Source organism: Erinaceus europaeus, chromosome 9 (genome assembly GCF_950295315.1).
Source record: "Erinaceus europaeus chromosome 9, mEriEur2.1, whole genome shotgun sequence".
NCBI classification, from domain to species: Eukaryota; Metazoa; Chordata; class Mammalia; order Eulipotyphla; family Erinaceidae; genus Erinaceus; species Erinaceus europaeus.
Window position 1 is genome coordinate 44,225,557 of NC_080170.1, and position 20,257 is coordinate 44,245,813.

At 36.6% G+C, this 20,257-nt stretch overlaps 1 protein-coding gene across 1 annotated transcript in view; it reads left to right on the plus strand.

Annotated features, from left to right (window-relative positions):
* XPR1 (xenotropic and polytropic retrovirus receptor 1) overlaps nucleotides 1-19,387 on the plus strand; it is a 168,628-nt gene extending 149,241 nt beyond the window's left edge. Inside the window, exons 12-15 of the mRNA XM_007525845.2 lie at nucleotides 7,199-7,365; nucleotides 8,016-8,155; nucleotides 13,325-13,546; nucleotides 17,315-19,387. Coding sequence (XP_007525907.1) covers nucleotides 7,199-7,365; nucleotides 8,016-8,155; nucleotides 13,325-13,546; nucleotides 17,315-17,375 — 590 coding nt within the window. The 3' untranslated portion in view covers nucleotides 17,376-19,387. The remainder of the gene's footprint in view (nucleotides 1-7,198; nucleotides 7,366-8,015; nucleotides 8,156-13,324; nucleotides 13,547-17,314) is intronic.
* Nucleotides 19,388-20,257: the final 870 nt, after the last annotated feature.

Here is a 20,257-nt window from a genome sequence, read left to right on the forward strand (position 1 = left end):
TGGACCTAAACCCTCCCCATCACCCCAGAGTCCTCTGCTTTGTGTTTTCCCTTCTGTTCTTATTTTTCAACTAATGTCTGGAGTGATATCATCCCATATTTATCCTTCTCTTTCTGACATTTCACTTAACATGATTCCTTCAAGCTCCATCCAAGATGAGATAACTGCAATTCTTTTATGAAAAGGAAAAATTTTTTTTTCATTTCAAAGATGTTTCAAGAATTAGCTAAAACTTTCTAAGGGACCTTCAGCTTTGTATATTCTATTATACTAATGTAACGACTCATCAATATCTGGCACCTAGCACATACGATTTCTTTTTGTGAAATTGCTTTCCCCAGGTTTTATTACAGCAAACAACAAAATCAGAATTCCTTGAATTCTCACCTCGTATACTCTAAAAAATTATTTCCAGCAGTCAGCATATTGCCATCTGTGACCCTCAAATTTTGATAGACTCTGAATCATCTTTCTTTTTTTTTTTTTTTTCCCCTTTTGTCTTCCATTTTATTTAACAGGGTTACAACCCAATTTTAGAAATACTAGATGCTAGGGCAGCCTTGAACTCTATTCAAATAATCAATCTTGCACTCAATTCAGGAAGTCCAAATGTACTCATCTGGCATGTTGATTCAGATTTTTATTTAGTGATATATTATGGTTATTTCTAGCAGGCCCCAAAATGTTACTGCCAGTTTTTGTTTGTTTGTTTGTTTTTGTTTTTATAAAAAGGAAACACAAACAAAACCATAGGATAAGAAGGGTACAACTCCACACAGTTCCCACCACCAGAACTCCATATCCCATCCCCTCCCCTGATAGCTTTCCTATTCTTTAACCCTCTGGGAGTATGGACCTAAGGTCATTGTGGAATGCAGAAGGTGGAAGGTCTGTCTTCTGTAATTGCTTCCCCGCTGAACATGGGAGTTTACAGATCGATCTATACTCCCAGCTTATTTCTCTCTTTTCCCTAGTGGGGCAGGGTTCTGGGGAATCAGAGTTCCAGGACACATTGGTGGGATCATCTGTCTAGGGAAATCTGGTTGGCATCATGCTAGCATCTAGAACCTAGTGGCTGAAAAGAGAGTTAACATATAAAGCCAAACAAGTTGTTGACAAATCATGAACCTAAAGGCTAGAGTAGTGCAGATGAAGAGTTGGGGGGGGGGGGGGGTCTCCATTCTGTAGATAGCTAATAGGCATATTTTAGTTATATTCCAAAGGGTCCGTGGCTATACTAGTTTGTTTGTTTGTTTGCTTATTTCCCCTGAGCCTGAAATATGATATGCAGGTGCATCGTAGTATTTGTCTGGGGAGATGAATGATGTCATAGCTGGAAAAAGGACCAGAAAGCTGGATCTGAGAAGAGAGTAGCTCCCAAATATGGGAAAGGTGTATAAATATTATTGACTGTAACCCCCATCGATTTGATCTGATCTGGGGCCCTTATTCAGCTCAGGAGCCTATGTGACCTCTGCATCCCTGTAGATCCAACTTCACATTCTGTGGTCATCAGTAGGAACATTCCAAGCTGCCCCAATATGACAAGACCATAGGATAAGAGAGTACAATTCCACACAATTGCTTTTTTAAAAATGTGTTTCCTTAGCCTCACCTTCAGTCTAGTTCAGTAGGATTAGGCTGCTGATCCAATTTTTTTTGTTTTTACCTTGTACTTGAGGGTTCTTCTGCTAAAAGTAATTTATTTACTGACCACATCTCAGTAAATATTAACAGAATATGAAGAACAGGTTGTAAATGGATATTGAGCAGTCATGAAGATAGGTTAAACGTGGTATGAATACTGCTATTTCCTTTTATACTGTATATAAGGTAGTTAAGCAATGATAGATGCAGAAGAATATAATTGGTGAGAGTATGGACTTTGGGTCACGTGTACCTCAAGTGTTACTTAAATTTTTTTTCCCTTTATTGGAGGATTAATGTTTTACATTCGACAGTAAATACAGTAGTTTGTATATGCATAATATTTCTCAGTTTTCCACATAACAATACAACCCCCACTAGGCCCAAGTGTTACTTAGTAATAGTAGTACTCACTTTATAAGGAGTTATTCCCTTTCAAGCCACCTCATTACCATGCCCGTTTCAAATTCTATTACAATTTATCATCCCTTACTGAACTGACCTCCAAGGGAAGGACTTAAAGGTAAGTTACGTCATTTTCATCTGTGTATCTCTAGTATCCTGATAGTCTCTGACATGAAAATATTTTATAAATGTCTGAATAAAGTGATGTGATTGATATAATCAATAAATTAAGTCATCTATAATCATATTGAATTTAATTTGCATTTTATATAGACCTTTATTTGCTGACTCAAATAAAAATGCTCTCTTCTATGATTATTGATTGATTTCTGTCTTTCCCTACTTGTTTGGCATTCTAAATAAATAACATAATTCTAGAGTGGATAAAATTATGTTTCTTTTCTTTTTTTTTATGTAAAAACAAAGTCTTTATTTCTAGCGCTAGGGCTGAACATGGTGTTCGACCCCTGTCTAAGTTTTACTAGGGTTTATATACAACTCAGAATACATGGCTTACATGACAAGTCTCAGCTACACAACATAGCCATCATTCCCCCACACCTATGGACATCTAATCTTTGACAAAGGGGCTCAGACTATTAAAATTATGTTCCTGCCTTCTCTTGCAAAGAGATACAATTTCATTTATTTAACAAAATGGAATGCTATCATCCACCCAATCACTTTACAGAGAAATACAAGTATCCTATCATTTTTATAGTGTTTCAAATGCCTGTTTTATGAAGCTATATGAAAGCTTCAGGCAATGCTTGAAGTAGGAATTTTTCTTAGTTGCACAGAAAAAAATTAAGTCATAAAATTTATGAGCCAAAATTACAGCCATTTGAAAATGAAATTGGGACTGGAAAACATCTTTAGGGAACTGAGGTAATTTGAAATGAATAGGAATATAGATCATAAAAACATAATGTAGTAGCACAAAAATAATATGTAGTTAATTAATAGATGTAAAAATAACAAAGTATATATTAGTAGGAGACATGCATAGAGAGAAGCAATGTCAAAATCTTCACCATTTTCTACACAACCTACCAATATTCCACATTAGTATATCAGTTCTAAGAAAGCCATCTGAAACCATTCATAATTTCAAAGCAAAGCAGACAAGGACTGTGATGCCTTATTAAGGAAGCCTTCATTTGCTGCTTTTAAACTAAATACTTAGAGAAGCAGATAGATGTGTATTGTGTTAAATATTGTAAGAATTAAAATCAATACTTATGAAACATCTGTTCATATTTAATCTAGGAATCATTCCATCATTTATAAAATATCCACATCTTAGTAGCAATTAGTTTCCCTAGAGAAGACTTTAAATCTTTAATTTAAAAAGAAATTAAAACATAGATATGTATATATCACTGTAAAATTCAAATAATATGTAAATATATAGTTAAAGGTGAGTCCTCAATTTTACCTCACTGCTCATTATTGCTAGCCATTTTTTGCCTTTTTCTAAAACAATAATTTTACATGCAATATGAAGTAGTTATTAACTTTTTAAAATTTAACTCTTTTATTTTGGTGCAGTACACACCATAGTTTTTTGTTTGCTTGTTTTTTTGTTTTTCCTTTCCATTTTGGAGGTGTGGTTAACTTAAAGAAACAGTGCTACTAGCAAAAGCAATAAAATACCTAGCAATAAACCTGACCAAAGAAGTGAAAGACTTGTATACTGAAAACTATGAGTCACTATTAAAGGAACACAAAAATCAGTGGCATTTCTTTAAGCAAACAATAAAGCCGAAGAAGAGGATATCCAGAAATCACTCCCATTCACTGTTGCAGCAAAATCAATAAAATACCTACGAGTAAGCCTGACCAAAGAAACAATGCTATGTTAGAAGTTCCTTAGCTAAAGATGCCAAAGAGAAACTGTTTTTAAATTTCCTCAGTCATCAAGTTAACACGATGATTTCCAGTTTTCCCGGTCTTTTTTAAGAGTTTGGATTTTCTATAATAAAGTTGGAAAGAAATAACCTATATACAATCTCAGTAAACTAACTTCAAATACAAGTATCTTCACTAGTTGAATGTCTTTTTGAGCTTCAATTTCCTTAACTGTAAAATGAGAATTATAATGTCTGTCTTACCTGACCTAAGGATAAATGTGAGTATTATCTGAAGAAGTCTAGTACTTGTGAATTCAGATGTTGACTAAAACACAGTGAAATGTTCCTGCCTGTTAATTTTTCAGAGAATCATATTAATCTCATCATTTTTTTTTTTTTTTGCTATAATAGCAACATTACTAGGATTGGTTAGATTCTAGTCCATTCATAATCAGCTTGCCTGCACAGGTTTGGTATCCAGTGTATTTGTTTTATTTAATTTGAAATTAAAAAAATAGTAAACTATTACTAGAGTAAAAAGGTTTTAGAAGGCCATGCACTTTCTTTTCAGAAGGTGCCCCTTCCTTCCTTCCTTCCTTCCTTCCTTCCTTCCTTCCTTCCTTCCTTCCTCCTCCCTCCTCTCCTTCCCTCCCTCCCTCCCTCCCTCCCTCCCTCCCTTCCTTCCTTCCTTCCTTCCTTCCTTCCTTCCTTCCTTCCTTCCTTCCTTCCTTCCTTCCTTCTTTCCCACCCCCCTTTTCTTTCTTTCTTACTGCTCCTGGCAGCTATCTTTTTTTCTGTTGTTGCTACTGTTGTTATTGGATAGGACAGAAAGAAATTGAGAGGAGTGGGAGACAGAGAGGGGCAAAGACAGACACTTGAAGACCTGCTTTACCACTAGTAAAGTGACCCTCCTACAGGTGGGGTACCAGTGATTCGAACCAGGATCCTTTCACCAGTCCTTGCACTTCGCACTGTGTGCGCTTAACCTTGTGTGCTACCTTCTGGCCCCCCACTTCTTATTTTTAAAAATATCCTTACCAAAATAATGGTTCTGGATGATTTCCATATACATGTCTCTTGATTTCTCTTTCTGCTCTTTTCCTGATACATTATTTGCTTTATACTTACTACATGGCCTATGGGTACAAAACATAAGCTTACTTTTACTTTACATTCAGTAGATACGTTACCATAAATATGTCCAGTATAAATTATGTTTTTAATGAAGCAGGTGTGTAATAGATAGATGCTATGGATAGAATAGCAATGACTTGATTTTCTGTGATCCTAAGCATCACTAAAGTGGGCTACCAGAGTTAGCCAAGAGAGAATTAGATGTAATTGCTTGCCTAAAGTGATGATATCTTTTCAGTACATCCCCTGAATACCAATGAAGGCAGATGATTTCAGGGAGAAGTACTCCTCATTTGGGAGATTGGAAAATTCTGGTAAGGGCAATAATTAAAAAGAGACCAGTGCATACCATATGGAGATCAGGTGTATGCTAATCAGTGTTTGAGATGATCCATGAGATAAAATATTATTTATTCTAAAATAGTTCATTAAAATAGGGTGTGTGTGTGCTGTGTTTATATAGTCATGTATATTTCATAGAAATACTGTGGTCCTAGAAAGGAGGGCGGGACTTGACCCAGTGCACTAAGGATAGACTTACTTGAAACATAGAATAAAAGAAAATGAGCACATTGCTCATTCATTCCTTCTTTATTTTTATTGTAATGTTTTTCTGTATAATGATCTGAACTGTGATTTTTTATTATTTGTTTTATTTTTATGGAAGAGATACAGAAAGATACAGAGAGATATCAGAGCACTACTCAGCTCTAGTTTGTCATGGTGTGGGGGACTGAAACTGGGATCTGGGAGTCTCAGGCCATGAAAGCCTTTTGCATAATCATTATGCTACTCTCCAGCCCTTTGGTGGTTTTGTTTGTTTGTTCTAATTTTCTTCACTTAGGTAAGAAAATCAGCTTTTAGTACTAAGATCTGATACTGCCTATACTCATCTGATAAATCCTCATGTTGCCACTATTTGTTTTCCTAAAATGCAGATCTGATCATAAGGCTCAAATAGTTATTCCAGCCTCATTTCAGAACATGCCCATTCATACCTTGCTTTTTACTCCCCCCCCCATGCCTTCTGATTATCTTTTTAAATCTATTTTATTTGATAGAACAGAGGGAAAGGGAGATAGAGAAAGAAAGGAAGACACCTGAAGCAATGCTTCACTGCTCATGAAGTTTAGCCCCTATAGATGGGGACTAAGGGCTTGAACCCAGGTCCTTGTACATGGTAAGGTGCACACTCAACCAGGTGCATCACCACCCAGTTCTTTTTTCATTAACTTCTGTTTTGAATTGCCTTGCTTCTTCTGCCTACCCTTTGTTACACTATTTGTCCTTCTGGAAATATCTTGAAATACTGTTTTATCTTTCCTGTTATAAGCATTCCCATCTCCTTGATGTTATCATAGCATTTTGTTTATGCTTTGAGTTCAAACTTAATACTAGTAATAAATGGCTGCTTTACTTACTAGATTATAGTTATCTAAGAGATTATTGCTCATTTAGTGCACTTCATAAAGTTCTTAATAAAAGCAAAATTTACATTACAATGTTTGCAACATAGCTGTAATCTTTGTGTCAATAAAAAGTCTCTTAAAGAATAAAAAATGCCATGGTTTACTGTGGTTTGGAAGTAATTTGCTTTCATATATGTCCAAAAGGATAAAATTGTCATCATTCTTGCTTTCTGGCATTTTATCTAGAGTTAAAATTAAATTTTGCCTTTACAGTGAGTATTGACAAAACCTAAGTAGATGAAGAAAATGTCTTTCTAAAGTAAACACTTCAAGAATTTCCTGAAGCAAGTGCAGTACATTCCTACTTAGTGTTTTTCTTTTATCTTTGACTCTAAGCTGCCATCTAATGGCAACAGCTAGAATAATGTTTTTTGTTTTTTTTTTTAGGATATTCAAAATCTTTACAATTATTTGGGCTTTTATGTATTTAACATGGAACCTCTAGAAGTCCAAATGTGAATCTGTACAAATTTTTATATGGTTTATAATTGTTTGATGATACTTCAGAATTTGGGGGAATTGGATTTGTTATTTGGAATTTGTTAAACAATGATCCTGTAGGAAAACTGTTTAAAATCTAGTTCCCTTTCTGGAAATATATGAAGAATCTTTTAAAATTAGTTTTATCTAATAAAAATACTTTTACTCAAATCTAGTAATTTTTCTCTTTAACCTTTCCTTTTTCTTCAGAACAAAGTCATTCAGACAGCACAGTCTTCTTTTACCTGTGGATTGTCTTTTGTATCATCAGTTCCTGCTATACCCTCATCTGGGATCTGAAGATGGACTGGGGTCTCTTTGATAAGAATGCTGGTGAAAACACCTTCCTCCGGGAAGAGATTGTATATCCCCAGAAAGTATGTACAAAGAGTGTTTGTGTTGATGATAAAAGACTTAGAGTAAGTTCTCAAGAAGACCATATACCTGATCCTCCTTTTAAAAAGTCAGTTTGAGTTTCATTTTATTTAAAAAGTTCTTCAGCTGAAGAAACAGTATAATGGTTCTGAAAATGGTTTTCCTGCCTGCAGGATCTCAGAAAAACCATTTTTTGGGATTCCAGGTTCAATCCCCAGTGCTACCATACGCTATAAGTGTTGGGGATTGGAGTGGTGACCTTTATTTTTCTAAGCATATTTAGCCATTTTCCCTATTCCTGTTTTATTCTGTACAAACAGTTATAGCAGTTATCACTCTGCATTGTAATATCTGTATTTAAATGTAGTCATAATCAAATGAAGTATCTCCTGTAACTGGTTTTTCTGAGGGCTAGAAGAGAGCCTGATACACAATATGGGAATGGAATATATATTTGTTAAATGATTACTGAAATTCAGTAAAATTTCACTTAAAATATTACACCATTTAGGATGATGACATCTTTCTAAAATACAGAAGAAAAAATAAAACTTAATAGTCATTATCTGCTGGTGCAACATGTGGGTCTTGTTGTGATAGGTGTATTTATGAATTGTATAATGGTAAGTGTACTCTGTTTATTATTCCTCAGGCCTATTACTACTGTGCCATCATAGAGGATGTGATATTACGCTTTGCCTGGACTATTCAAATCTCAATTACCTCCATGACTTCATTGCCTCATTCTGGAGACATCATTGCCACTGTCTTTGCTCCTCTTGAGGTTTTCCGGTAAGCAGACTGTCATAAAAAGTTCGTCAAAGGTTGTTTTTTGTTTTTTGTTTTTTTTTTTTAACCTAAAGAGTTCCAATTCTCATAACAATTTGTTAAAACTTATACTAGCATAGCTTAAATGTTCAAATATCAACTTGAGAGTTAGAAATTCTAACTTAAAGGACTGAGAATTAGAGTGCCACACCTGTTTAGCATACACTAATTACCATGTGCAAGGACTCAGGTTCAAACCCTCGGTTCCCACCTCCGTGGGGAAAATTTCATAAGTAGTGAAGCAGTGCTGCCAGCCAGTGTCTCTTTCTCTCCTCATTTTTTTTTTTTTAAAGACCAGAGGTTAATTCTTATAAAGCTAACAATAGCTGTTGATGTCTTTTTAGAACTAGATTCTATTGGCTGAGTCATGAGTAGATATTGGAAGGTAAAGTCATAATAGAGAAATTAAAATCTTATAAGAGCAGTTTGTTTTCTTATTTTAATGTTTATTGAGAGAGACCAGAACACTGCTCCACAATTTTATGTGGTTTGGAGATTTAACCCTAACCCAAAGCCCTATGCATGTGAATGAAGCATATGTCCTACTTGTAAGCAACCTCCCCTGCCAGAGTATCATTATTTGCATTTTGACATTCTGGGTTCTTGAGCCTAATTTTATCATTGAAAGAAATGAAAATAGCAAATAAAATGCTTTTAAAATCTTCTGGGCTAGGGAGACAGCATAATGGTTATGCAGAAGCCTGAGGCTTTGAGGTCCCAGATTCTGAGCACCACCATAAACTAGAGCTGAGTGTTGCTCTGGTTTTTTCCTTTATATATTTTTCTCTCTGAATCTCTCAAAAACAAAACATTTTTAAGCCTTTCATGAAGATATTAGTGGTCTGAGAAGATAGCACAGAAAATAAGTGAAAGTAGTCACCTGAAGTAAACAAAACATTGAAGCTGCTTTTGCACTAAAGAAATTTTCTAGAGACTGAGATTTAGTTGTGTTGGTTAGTTCAGATTTGTATGCTTCTTAAAATACAGCTTAAAAATATAAAAAGCAGATTTGTTAAAAAGAATTTACAATTATAGTAACACACCCTAGCAATAAGCAAATGATGAATTAACTGACTTAGATGAATAGACATTCTAAGTACTCATTCATTCATTCATTCATTCATTCATTTACTAGGGTTGTTTATGGGGCTTGCTGTTTACATTCCTGGTGGGCTTTTTTTTTTTTAATAGAGGGAAAGAGGTAGAGGAGAGAGACAGAGAGGAGAGATAACTGCAGCACTGTACTACCACTCATGAAATCCCCTCAAACCCACAGGTAGGAACCTGGGACATGAACACATGCAATCTACTAGGTGAACCATCACTTGGCCCCAATACAAATTCTGCTAAATTCACATAGAACATTTACCAGAATTAATCACATGTTGGTCCCTGAAGGATATCTCAGTAAATTTCAGAGGGAAATAATAAAATAATTGGAAAATTATGAATATTTAGAAAGCAATACATTCTTTTTCATATGTTTAACACTTTTTAATAATTTTATTGGGAGTTTAATTATTTTTACAGTACAGTTGTTATCATGTGAGTACAACTTCTCATCTCTCCATTATAATATGTCTGCAAAACACTCTAAACCCTAGCTTAGGTCCTTTTCCACCATCTTGTACCAGAACTCCAGTGCCCTCATTTACCCTTCTTTCTCCTCATTTCCCCCAGTCCTTTACTTTGTTGCAATACACCACACCCAGTCTAAGGTTCACTTTGTGTTTTCTCTTTCTGTCATTATTTCTTAAGTTCCACCTATAAATGAGATCATCTGGTATTTGTCCTTCTCTTTTTGACTTATCTCATTTAACATGATTTCCTTAAGTTGTATCCAAGATGAGGCAAAGGAAATGATTTTGTCATTTTTAACGGCTGAATGGTATTCCATTCTGTATATATACCACAACTTTCTTAAGCCATTCATCTGTCATGAGGCATCTGTGTTGCTTTCAACTTTAGGCTATTATAAATGTGCTACTATGAACATAGGCTTACCTAGATCTCTTTGGGGAGGTGTTTTTACTGCTCACGTTTGAAGGAATTTACTGAGGTGCAGGCCAGTGTGATAAGGTTCATAAGACAAACTTTCAAGACAAAAACTGAACTGGGAGTCAGCAGCAGACAGTCAGCAGCTGCACCATTTTGGTACAGACACAGCAGAACACAGGTTTGTCCCAAGAAAGTGTGGAAAAAACACAAACTGTACAGCTTGCCCAGACTGCAGCAAGGACTGCCAGAAGCCAAAGTACATTCTGAAATAAGACAGCAAGAACGTATTCTGTCTAAACCTACCCAAGGCTATTCAGAAGACTACCCCCTCCTACCCATTCACCTATCTGCACCCCCTGCATAACATAAAAACAACATAGCCACAGTGCTCCTTTCTTGATGAACAGTCAAAACTATGTCTAGCCAAAACGGGGCAAAATTGTTCAAACTCTCAAAGATTTGAGAAAAAAAAATGGCTAAGTTGAATTCAAAAAGCTTATTATGAAAGCAATTCAAGACTCTAGTCAAACATACAAATTCAGGGTCTCAGATAATTTCACTACAGACCTATTGGGTATGAAGGTACTTTGGATGGAGTTGAGATTACATAAGAGGTCTAGTAATAGAATAAATCAGCTTGAGGAAAGAATATCAGGACTAGATAAAACCACCACTCTCTCTGACATAGAGCTGTTGGAAAGGAAATGTTCATGAAAAAAGAAGCAATTCTCTGTGAAATAGCAGACTCCATTAGAAAAAAAGAATGACGGGAGTCGGGCTGTAGCGCAGCGGGTTAAGCGCAGGTGGCGCAAAGCACAAGAATCGGCATAAGGATCCCGGTTCGAACCCCGGCTCCCCACATGCAGGGGAGTCGCTTCACAGGTGGTGAAGCAGGTCTGCAGGTGTCTATCTTTCTCTCCTCCTCTCTGTCTTCTCCTCCTCTCTCCATTTCTCTCTGTCCTATCCAACAACAACAACAACAATAATAACTACAACAATAAAAAAAAAAGAAAAAAAGAATGACAACTATTGGGATATGTAAGGATGAAGAGGAGAGAAGCAGAGAGCATATTCAAAGAAATCATAGCAAAAAATTTTCCACATCAGTATTCGAAGTGTAAACATTCAAGAAGCTGAAAGAACACCTAAGTTCCTGGATCTAAAACAACCCTTACCATGACACATCAGAGTAAAAATGTATAAGAGCAAGGACAATGAAAAAATATTGTAGGCTACTAGAATCTGGCATACAGGAGTAGCACCATCAGGTTTCATCAGATTTCTCATCACAGATCCTATTCACAGTATTAAAAGATAAAAATTGCTAACCACAAATACTGTATCCTGCCAAATTATCCTTCAAGTATGGAAGAGAAACTAAAATCTTTCCAAACATACAGAAACTAAAAGGAATTCACTACCAATAATCTGGTCTTGCAAGAATTACTAAACGGAGCCCTACATGAAAAGAATCAAAGGATCTCCAACTCTAAATAAGGTGATCAGGTGTATCAATAGAATAGAACTAGTAACATAACAGCAAAAGAAGCAAGCAAATACATAGAAAAAGAAAAGGCAAAGTGAGAGAGCGATATAACCAATGTTGGTGAGCCAAGGGCAACTATCAGAGACCTAGATATTAGACTAGAAACTCTGAAATCCCTCACCTTGGGTAGAACCTCAAGGAAAAGTATTGGGTAGGATGAGTCAAGAAGAGAGGGGTGAATATTAGATGACCTCACATATAGGTAGAACTTGGGAGACAGTCAGAAAGGGAGAACATGGGGGTGATATATTGCACCGAAGGATCAGGGAAGGATCAAAAAGAGAAGGGCTTGGGAGATGCTGGGGTCCTAGGTTGGGAATAAGTATTTTGTAGACACCCATCACACAACTAGGAAATAGTGCTTATATGTAGACAACTGTGCTATAAGCCATTAACAACCCCCCTTAATTAAAATGGAAAAATGCATCCCACAAAGGAAACTGCAGACCTAGGAAATTATTTCAAATATTTGTGGAGGACATACCAGTTTTACACAAAAAAAATTCCAGGGAAAAGAGGCAATAAAAGGAACATTTTGGGGGGCCAGGCTGTGGCACACCAGGTTTAGTGCATAAATACAAAGCTCAAGGATCCTGGTTCAAGCCCCTGGCTCTCCACCTGCTTGGGGGAGGGTCGCTTTACAACTGGTGAAGCAGGTCCAAAGGTATCTATCTTTCTCTTCTCCTCTCTGTCCTCCCCTCCTCTCTCAATTCTATCCAATAACAACAGCACCAGCAATAACAACAATAACAGCAACAAAAGCACCAACAACAACAATGGAAAAAGGATAGCCACCAGGAGCAGTGAATTCATAGTGCAGGCTCCAAGCTGCAGCAATAACCCTGGAGACAGGAAAAAAAAAAAGGAAGAAAGAAAAAGAACATTTCTAGTTCATTTTATACAATCAGCTAAACCTCAGAGAACATTCCAAGAAAGACCAATCTGTCTCACATAGGGGAAATATTAAAATGCTGAGCAAAATTATTAGCTAATGAATTCAACAATATATAAAAAATATAGTATACACAACCAAGTTGGGTTCATTCTAAAAATATTGTGATTGCTTCTCTGTAATAATTTTACTTTATCTCTTAGAAAGTACTTTATTCACTTGATTTCTTATAAACTATACTCTTCAATTTCACTAACTGTTCCCTCTCAACTTCACTGCAACTCCCTCTTCCAAAAATGTAAAGTATTGATATGCTCTTAAGATTTAATCCCCTGCCCTCTTATTGCCTCTGTTTATATTCCTGAATGCATGACTTGAAAATTTAACTTTTTGCTAAAAATTATAAGTCCTTCTATGCACTAGACCCTTTCTACCTCTTTTTTCTGTAATCACTGTGCTGTGTCCCCAGGTCCAGCCTCTTTTTTTGCCCAGTGCTTTAGTCCATTCCAGCTCTACTGACCTTTTTACTGTTGTTTTGACACACCAGACGCCTTTCCAACATAGGTCCTTTTAGACCTGGTGTTCCTTTACTTGGACACTTTTCTGTGAGTGAAAACTTAGGATATAATGGTTTATGGGAATAGTAGTATGTTTAGATTTTGTAAATAATGTACCTACCCTGTCTGATTTTACTAAGGCGATTTGTATGGAACTTCTTCCGCCTGGAGAATGAACATCTGAATAACTGTGGTGAATTCCGTGCTGTACGGGATATCTCTGTGGCCCCCCTGAATGCAGATGATCAGACACTCCTAGAACAGATGATGGACCAGGAGGATGGGGTACGGAATCGACAGAAAAACCGGCAATGGAAGTACAGCCAGAACATAGCTCTGCGTCGTCCTCGCCTTGCTTCACAGTATGTATGGTATCCACTTCTGCAAGATGAATTTATGTTAGATGTTAAAATGGATAATATTTAAGCTAAGAAACTGTTGGAGACAATCAATTGAAACTTTTTATATTCAGTCATTTTTCACTTACAAATAATAGCAGTTTCTTATGACCAGATATATAAAATGTCTTAATGAATACATGAGGTATTAAATGTCACTAATATATTCATTAGTGTCTGACAATTTGACAAAGTACAATTGAGAATAATTTGATTAAGTATATTTTGTATACAACTAAATTCCAAGTTGTGAACTTTCAGATTCCTGACTCTACCAGTTGCCACCTGTGTAATTTTGACCAAGTTAATTTCTCCATATTATTGTTCATCTGTATAGTAGGATTAATATGACCCCTGTGTATAGGATGGCTAAGTGAAGTAATTCAGAGTTAAGATGGAATTTAGGTCACTTTCCTCATAGAGCTCAAATGTAAGCTTTTATTTCTTAATATACACAGTATCTTCATCAGTGATTGGTTTAGTCTGTTCATGAAAGTACTAAGTATAGGGGGCGGGCAGTGGTGCACCCAGTTAAGCACACATAGCACTAAGCTCAAGGACTCAGGTTCAAGCTTCATGGGTGGTGAAGCAGATCTTCAGGTGTCTGTCTTTCTCTCTTCCTCTCTGAGTCCCTGTGTCCCTCTTAATTTCTCTTTGTCCTGTCCAATAAATGAAAAAAATGGCCTCTGGAAGCAGTAGATTCATATTGTCAGCACTGAGCCCCACCTATAACCCTGGAGGCAAAAAAAAAAAAAAAGAAAAAGGAAAGAAAGTAGTAAGTATAGAATATATTGTTTCTGCATTTGAAATTTGGAAGCAGTAGCTGCCACAGTGAGCTGGAATGAAGAAGGATGCTCAGTCCCCACTGAACAGTTTTCTAAAGGGTAAATGAGTGGTTGAGTATACTAGAGGCGCAGGTAAAAAGCGAGGAGCCATGAGAGAAGAATCATGTAACTTCAGTAAGAGAAACTTAACCAGGCAGGTAAAGTTGAAGATGAAGATTGAATAAGTGAAAGCTTGTTCTTCTAGGAAGGAAGGAAGCAAGGCAATTGTTTCATAGAAGAATGTCATTATGAAAGTAATATTTTATTAAATTTGAATGGTTTTGTCTAAGGTATATTTGGAAAGTACGACTGAAGGTTGGAGTACCAACTTTAATGCTGTTGCACTATTCTTATGAATGGGAGAGACAAGGACTTGGTTTAGGATGCTGACTACAAGACTAGATAGAATGTAAGGAAATTAAACGCACATGGCGTAAAACACAAGGACCGGCCTAACAATCCCGGTTCAAGCCCCCGGCTCCCCATCTGTAAGGAATTCACTTCCCCAAGTGGTTGAAGCAGGTTTGTCTCTCCCCCTCTCTATCTTCCCCTTCCCTCTCCATTTCTCTCTGTCCTATCTAACGATGACAACATCAATAATAACCACAACTGTAGCAAGGGCAACAAAAGGGAAAATAAATAAATAAAAACAATGTAAGGAAATACTGTAAAGAAAGTAAGAACCTGGGGCCAGGTGGTGGCGCACCAGATTGAGCGCACATTACAGTGTGCAAGGACCCAGGTTGAAGCCCCCAGTCCCCACCTGCAGGGGAAAAGCTTTACAAGAGGTGAAGTATTGTTGCGATTGTCTGTCTCTCTCCATATCACCCCTTCCTTCTGAATTTCTGATTGCTCTATCCAATAAATAAATATAATACAATTTTTTAAAATTAAAAACAAGTAAAAATGCCAAGGAACTGTGAAATGGTAACCCACTGGATAAAAGAATAAAAATTACCTGAACTGTAGCGCTGTATTTTTTTTATATTTATTTTTCCCTTTTTGTTGCCCTTGTTTTCTATTGTTGTAGTTATTATTGTTGATGTTGTCGTTGTTAGATAGGACAGAGAGAAATGGAGAGAGGAGGGGAAGACAGAGGAGGAAAGAGAGGCATCTGCAGAGCTGCTTCACTGCCTGTGAAGCAACTCCCCTGCAGGTGGGGAGCCAAGCCGGAGGCTGGAACCGGGATCCTTACGCTGGTCCTTGCGCTTTGCACCACATGCACTTAACCTGATGCACTAACCACCAACTCCCTTTTTTTTTTTTTTTCTTGACTCCAGGGTTATTGCTGGGCTCAGTGCCGGCACTACAGATCCACTGCTCCCAGAGGCCATTTTTTTTTCATTTTATTGAATAGTACAGAGAGAAATTAAGAAGGGAGGGGAGATAGGGAGCTTCCCCCTACAGGTGGGGAGTGGGGGCTCAAACCAGGATCCTTGCGCGGGTCCTTGTGCTTAGTGTTATGTGTACTTAATTGAGTGCCCAACCACCCAACCCCCTGCATGCTTTCTATTTGAAGATTCAAGATAGGGGTGGAGGGAACTATGGAAGACTTAACTTGCTTGAGGCCCCAGGTTCAATCCTTGTAGTGCCATGTCAGAACTAAGCAGTGCTCTTTGCAAGCACTCTTATTCATTTGCTATATCTCATAAAATTAATAGATTTCTTGAAAAAGAAAACAGAACAGTAATGAGTCTTGGGGGGAAAACAAGAGAAAGGGATTAGGAAAGGAGGGTAGTCAGGGAGCCCAAGAGAGAAAACATGAGACAGTACAAATACTGTATGGCAATAAAGCCAAACCTACAGAAGCAAGAAGTGGGGGACACCGGGCACATAGGGGTGAGCAGTGTCACAGAGGACTTTAAGGCAGTGGACTTTAAGACGATGCTGTAGTTGGTTCTCAGTACCAAAAGTTCAAAAGCCATCGTGGTTAGTTGCCAGCAGAGGGCAGTCTAAACATATACTTTCAGCTTTAAAAAGTAGGCTCTTTAAATGGACTATTATGTTCAGTTTCAGGTGCTTAGTGGAAAACACTGCTAGTATTCAAGACTCGATCTTATTTCAGATTACTCCTCTCAGTTACACATGACCTTCCATTGTTCATGCCATCTTCCTCTGATTATAATTTAGTTTTTTGAAAGTGTTTTTCCAATATTACCTGAAATATAATATGAATGTCCACCTAGTGCATTAGATGTAGTTCAGTATATACTTTGTGTTTTCTCTCTCTCTCTCCCAGTATGGTTATTGCTGAGACTTGGTTCAACAATTTTACCACTCCCAGAAGATTTTTTTTTTTTTTTTAATTTTCCTTTTTCTAACAAAGACTTGGAGAAATAGGAAAAGAGGGTGGAGAGCAGGGAGTCAGGCGGTAGTGCAGCGGGTTAAGCACACGTGGCGCAAAGCGCAAGGACCGCCATAAGGATCCTGGTTCGAGCCCCTGGCTCCCCACCTGCAGGGGAGTCACTTCACAAGCAGTGAAACAGGTCTGCAGGTGTCTATCTTTCTCTCCCCCTCTCTGTCGTCCCCTCCTCGTTCCATTTCTCTCTGTCCTATCCAACGACGACGATATCAATAACAACAGCAATAATAGCTACAACAATAAAAACAATAAGGGCAACAAAAGGGAAAATATTTTTTTTAAAAAGAGGTGGAGAGTGGAGAAAGAAGGGGAGAGTGAGTGGAGGGGCAAGCTTGCAGCTCTGCTTTACTACTTGTAAAGCTTTCCCCTTGCAGCTGTGGACTGAGGGCTTGAACTCTGATCCTCAAGTGTAGCTTAGGCATTCTACCAGGTATGCCACCATCCAATATCTGTAAGTTGCATTATTATGGTAGTTAGATTGGAAATGTACCTAGTACAGTGGATGTATTTGTATTTTAATGCTTTCTTTCTCCTTATGACTTCTAGATCCAAGGCTCGTGACACTAAGGTATTGATAGAAGACACAGATGATGAAGCTAACACTTGAGTCCTCTGAAGTCTAGATTAACATCCTTGATTATTCTACTCTGCATTTTTTTTTCCTTGACCAACACAACCTCTAGAACCTTTCCAGCCGAAAATAGAAGACACAACACATTTTCCGAGCTCTTCCAGATCGGATCCTATGGACTCCAAACAAGCTCACTGTGTTTCTTTTCTTCTGGTTTTATTTTCATTTTCTATTTTTAAAACAAATATTTACTTCATTTTGCCAATCAGAGGATATTTTAAGGAACAAAAACATAGTATCTATGGACTGTTTACAATCAGAAGGACACAGATACCTATCAGGATGTTGAACAGGCATTGCAAGGACCCTCTGAGAGGATGGTACCGAAGTAGCTCAGCTTCCGCTTAGCCCGGTTTTGACTGGTTGAAACCGGACATTGGTTTTTAAAATTTTTTTGTCAGTTTAAGTGGAGAATTTTTTTCCTTTCCTTCATATCCAGCGCAAAGCACTGGCTGCACTTGCAGGGAAAGTGCAACTTAGAGCAGTATCTTCATTCATGAAGCTACTTTTTAATTTGATGTAACTTTTCTTATTTTGGGGAGGGGAGGTTTCTGGGTGGGTGGGAAATATGATGTATTTGTTACATATTGTTTTCTCATTATTTATGAAGCTTAACCATAAAAGAATGCTATCACTCCTATACAATGAACATGATGACAATGAAAGAAGACAGGGAAAATGAAAGTTAGCATTTATGAGAGTGTAGTCCCACAATACCTCTCTAAAGACATCCTGCACAGACCACTTTGATTTTTTTTTTCGTTCTTTTTAACTGTAAGTCAAAGTTTTATTACTGATATTGAAGTTGCTGCTGCTTTAGAATCCCAAGGATATCTCTCATAACAAAATATACATACACATAATCATTTGAAATTTAAGAGATCCGATACTATTTTTAAAGGAACAGATAAGGACTACGTTAGTTGGCAACAACTGAAATTATGCCCTTCTGTGCTCCAGTGAAGTATATAACTCTGAATTAAAAGACAAAACTACTGCATATATTTTCTATCTCCCCATTAGATTTTTTTTCTATACTGTTACTTTAGCCTGAGTTTGATCAAATTAAAAGTCTTTCTGTGGAGAAACTATGTTTTTGGGTGCATAGAACAAATCTTACTTCCTCTTTGACATAACATTGATAGAACAGGCATTGGCAGCCATTTCAGCAGTTTTAAAGAAGGAACATTGAATTTTCTGTCTTCTCAATTAAAAAAAAAAAAAGACAAAGAAAACTGCTTTACAGAAAAGCTGGAATCTTTCTTAGAAACTCCAGGCTATCATGGTTTGTATAAAAAGCCCATTTACTGCTTTGTTCATTTCATCCCAGTATTCCTAATTCATCCAAATTAATTTAAGGGCTGTGTAAAGGATTTTACTTTCTTGAATATAGCTAAATTTAGTATTTCATTATCTAACATTATTTAAATACCAAGAAAAAGTATATTTTAATCTCTCAGATCCAGATGTGTCCAAAGTCAGCATGAATAGGTACATGAAAGTAGATTATTGTTATTTTTCAGTTTAGTTTTTAAAAGAAAAAAACAAGTGGAATGAAAGCTATCATCACTTATTTAAGCTTAAGAACATATGGTTACTACCCATTCACATTCCCCTTTTCTCATAGCTCTTTTTCTATGTACCACATTCCTCTACTTACCCCTGCCATAATTATAGTGAATTATATTCGAGTCACTGTTGCCACCAAATTTCCATAAATTATTTGACAAATAGTTTCCTTTTCAAAGGAATATCTTCCATTTTTACTCTTTATAAACTTGTAAAATTGCCCTCTTTCTGATTTTTTTGTTTTTTGACAAGTCATACAACTTTGTGGCTCTTACTGCATTTTGGGGACTGGGAGGGTGTTTTGTTGAACATGTTCCTTAGCTCAAAACTGAAGAGAAATTTTTTTTTAATGTTATACCAAATATGATCAGTGGTAACAAATTAGTGACCCTTTATTAATAAAGTATTTATACTTGTGATTTTCCCCCCTGTTCTGTTTTATTGTACTTTAAAACTATGGAGGGAAGTATCACTAGTATGTCAAGGAGTAGCAGCAGTTACTCAGTTATATAGATAAGTTCAGTGAACCATTCTTAGACAAATAAAGTTGGTGGTATTAATTATATCCAGGGCAACTTGAATGATCAGCTCCAACTGTTACGATGCTAGGCCCTAATCAGTACTTTTTCTTTTTGATAGATAAAACAATATAGCATGTATTCCTTTTCTTATGTGTTCATTCTGTTAGTATTCTATATGGGAATGCTAAGGTTTATTTAACTTTCAGTTTACCATAATATGTATTTAAACTCACAGCTTTATGTTTCTTCTGAATGTATAAAGACAAAAGAAGGTTTTCCTCATCAAGAAGAAACAGCTTAGGGAAGACACATTATTTTTTTTTCCTTAAGACAATGTGCGTTTATTTTTCTCTTATACTTTCTATGCCCTAGGAATTGTGAATGCCACCTAAAATTTTACTGACAACTCTTGCACACTGAACCTCTTGATAGAACTCTTAGGAGATGAATTATCACAGAGCCATTTTAGAGGAGTAACAATTTAAATAAAGGTAAAATTTCATTTAATTTTAGATTTAGGAAGTCTAATTTTATTAGTTGAGAATCACTCCATTTATATCAGCTAAAATACCCTAAACAGAATGAAAAACAATATAAATAAAAGAATAAAGTTCATTTTTTTCTTTATGATAAATAGCATGGAAAGCATTGATGTGTTGAGAAATTTGAGGAAAAAAATGGTTTATTTTCTGTGCACAAAAAAGTATCTATACTTGCAGGTTGCTTACCATACCATGGAGAGACAGTAAAATGAGCAAAATATAAGTT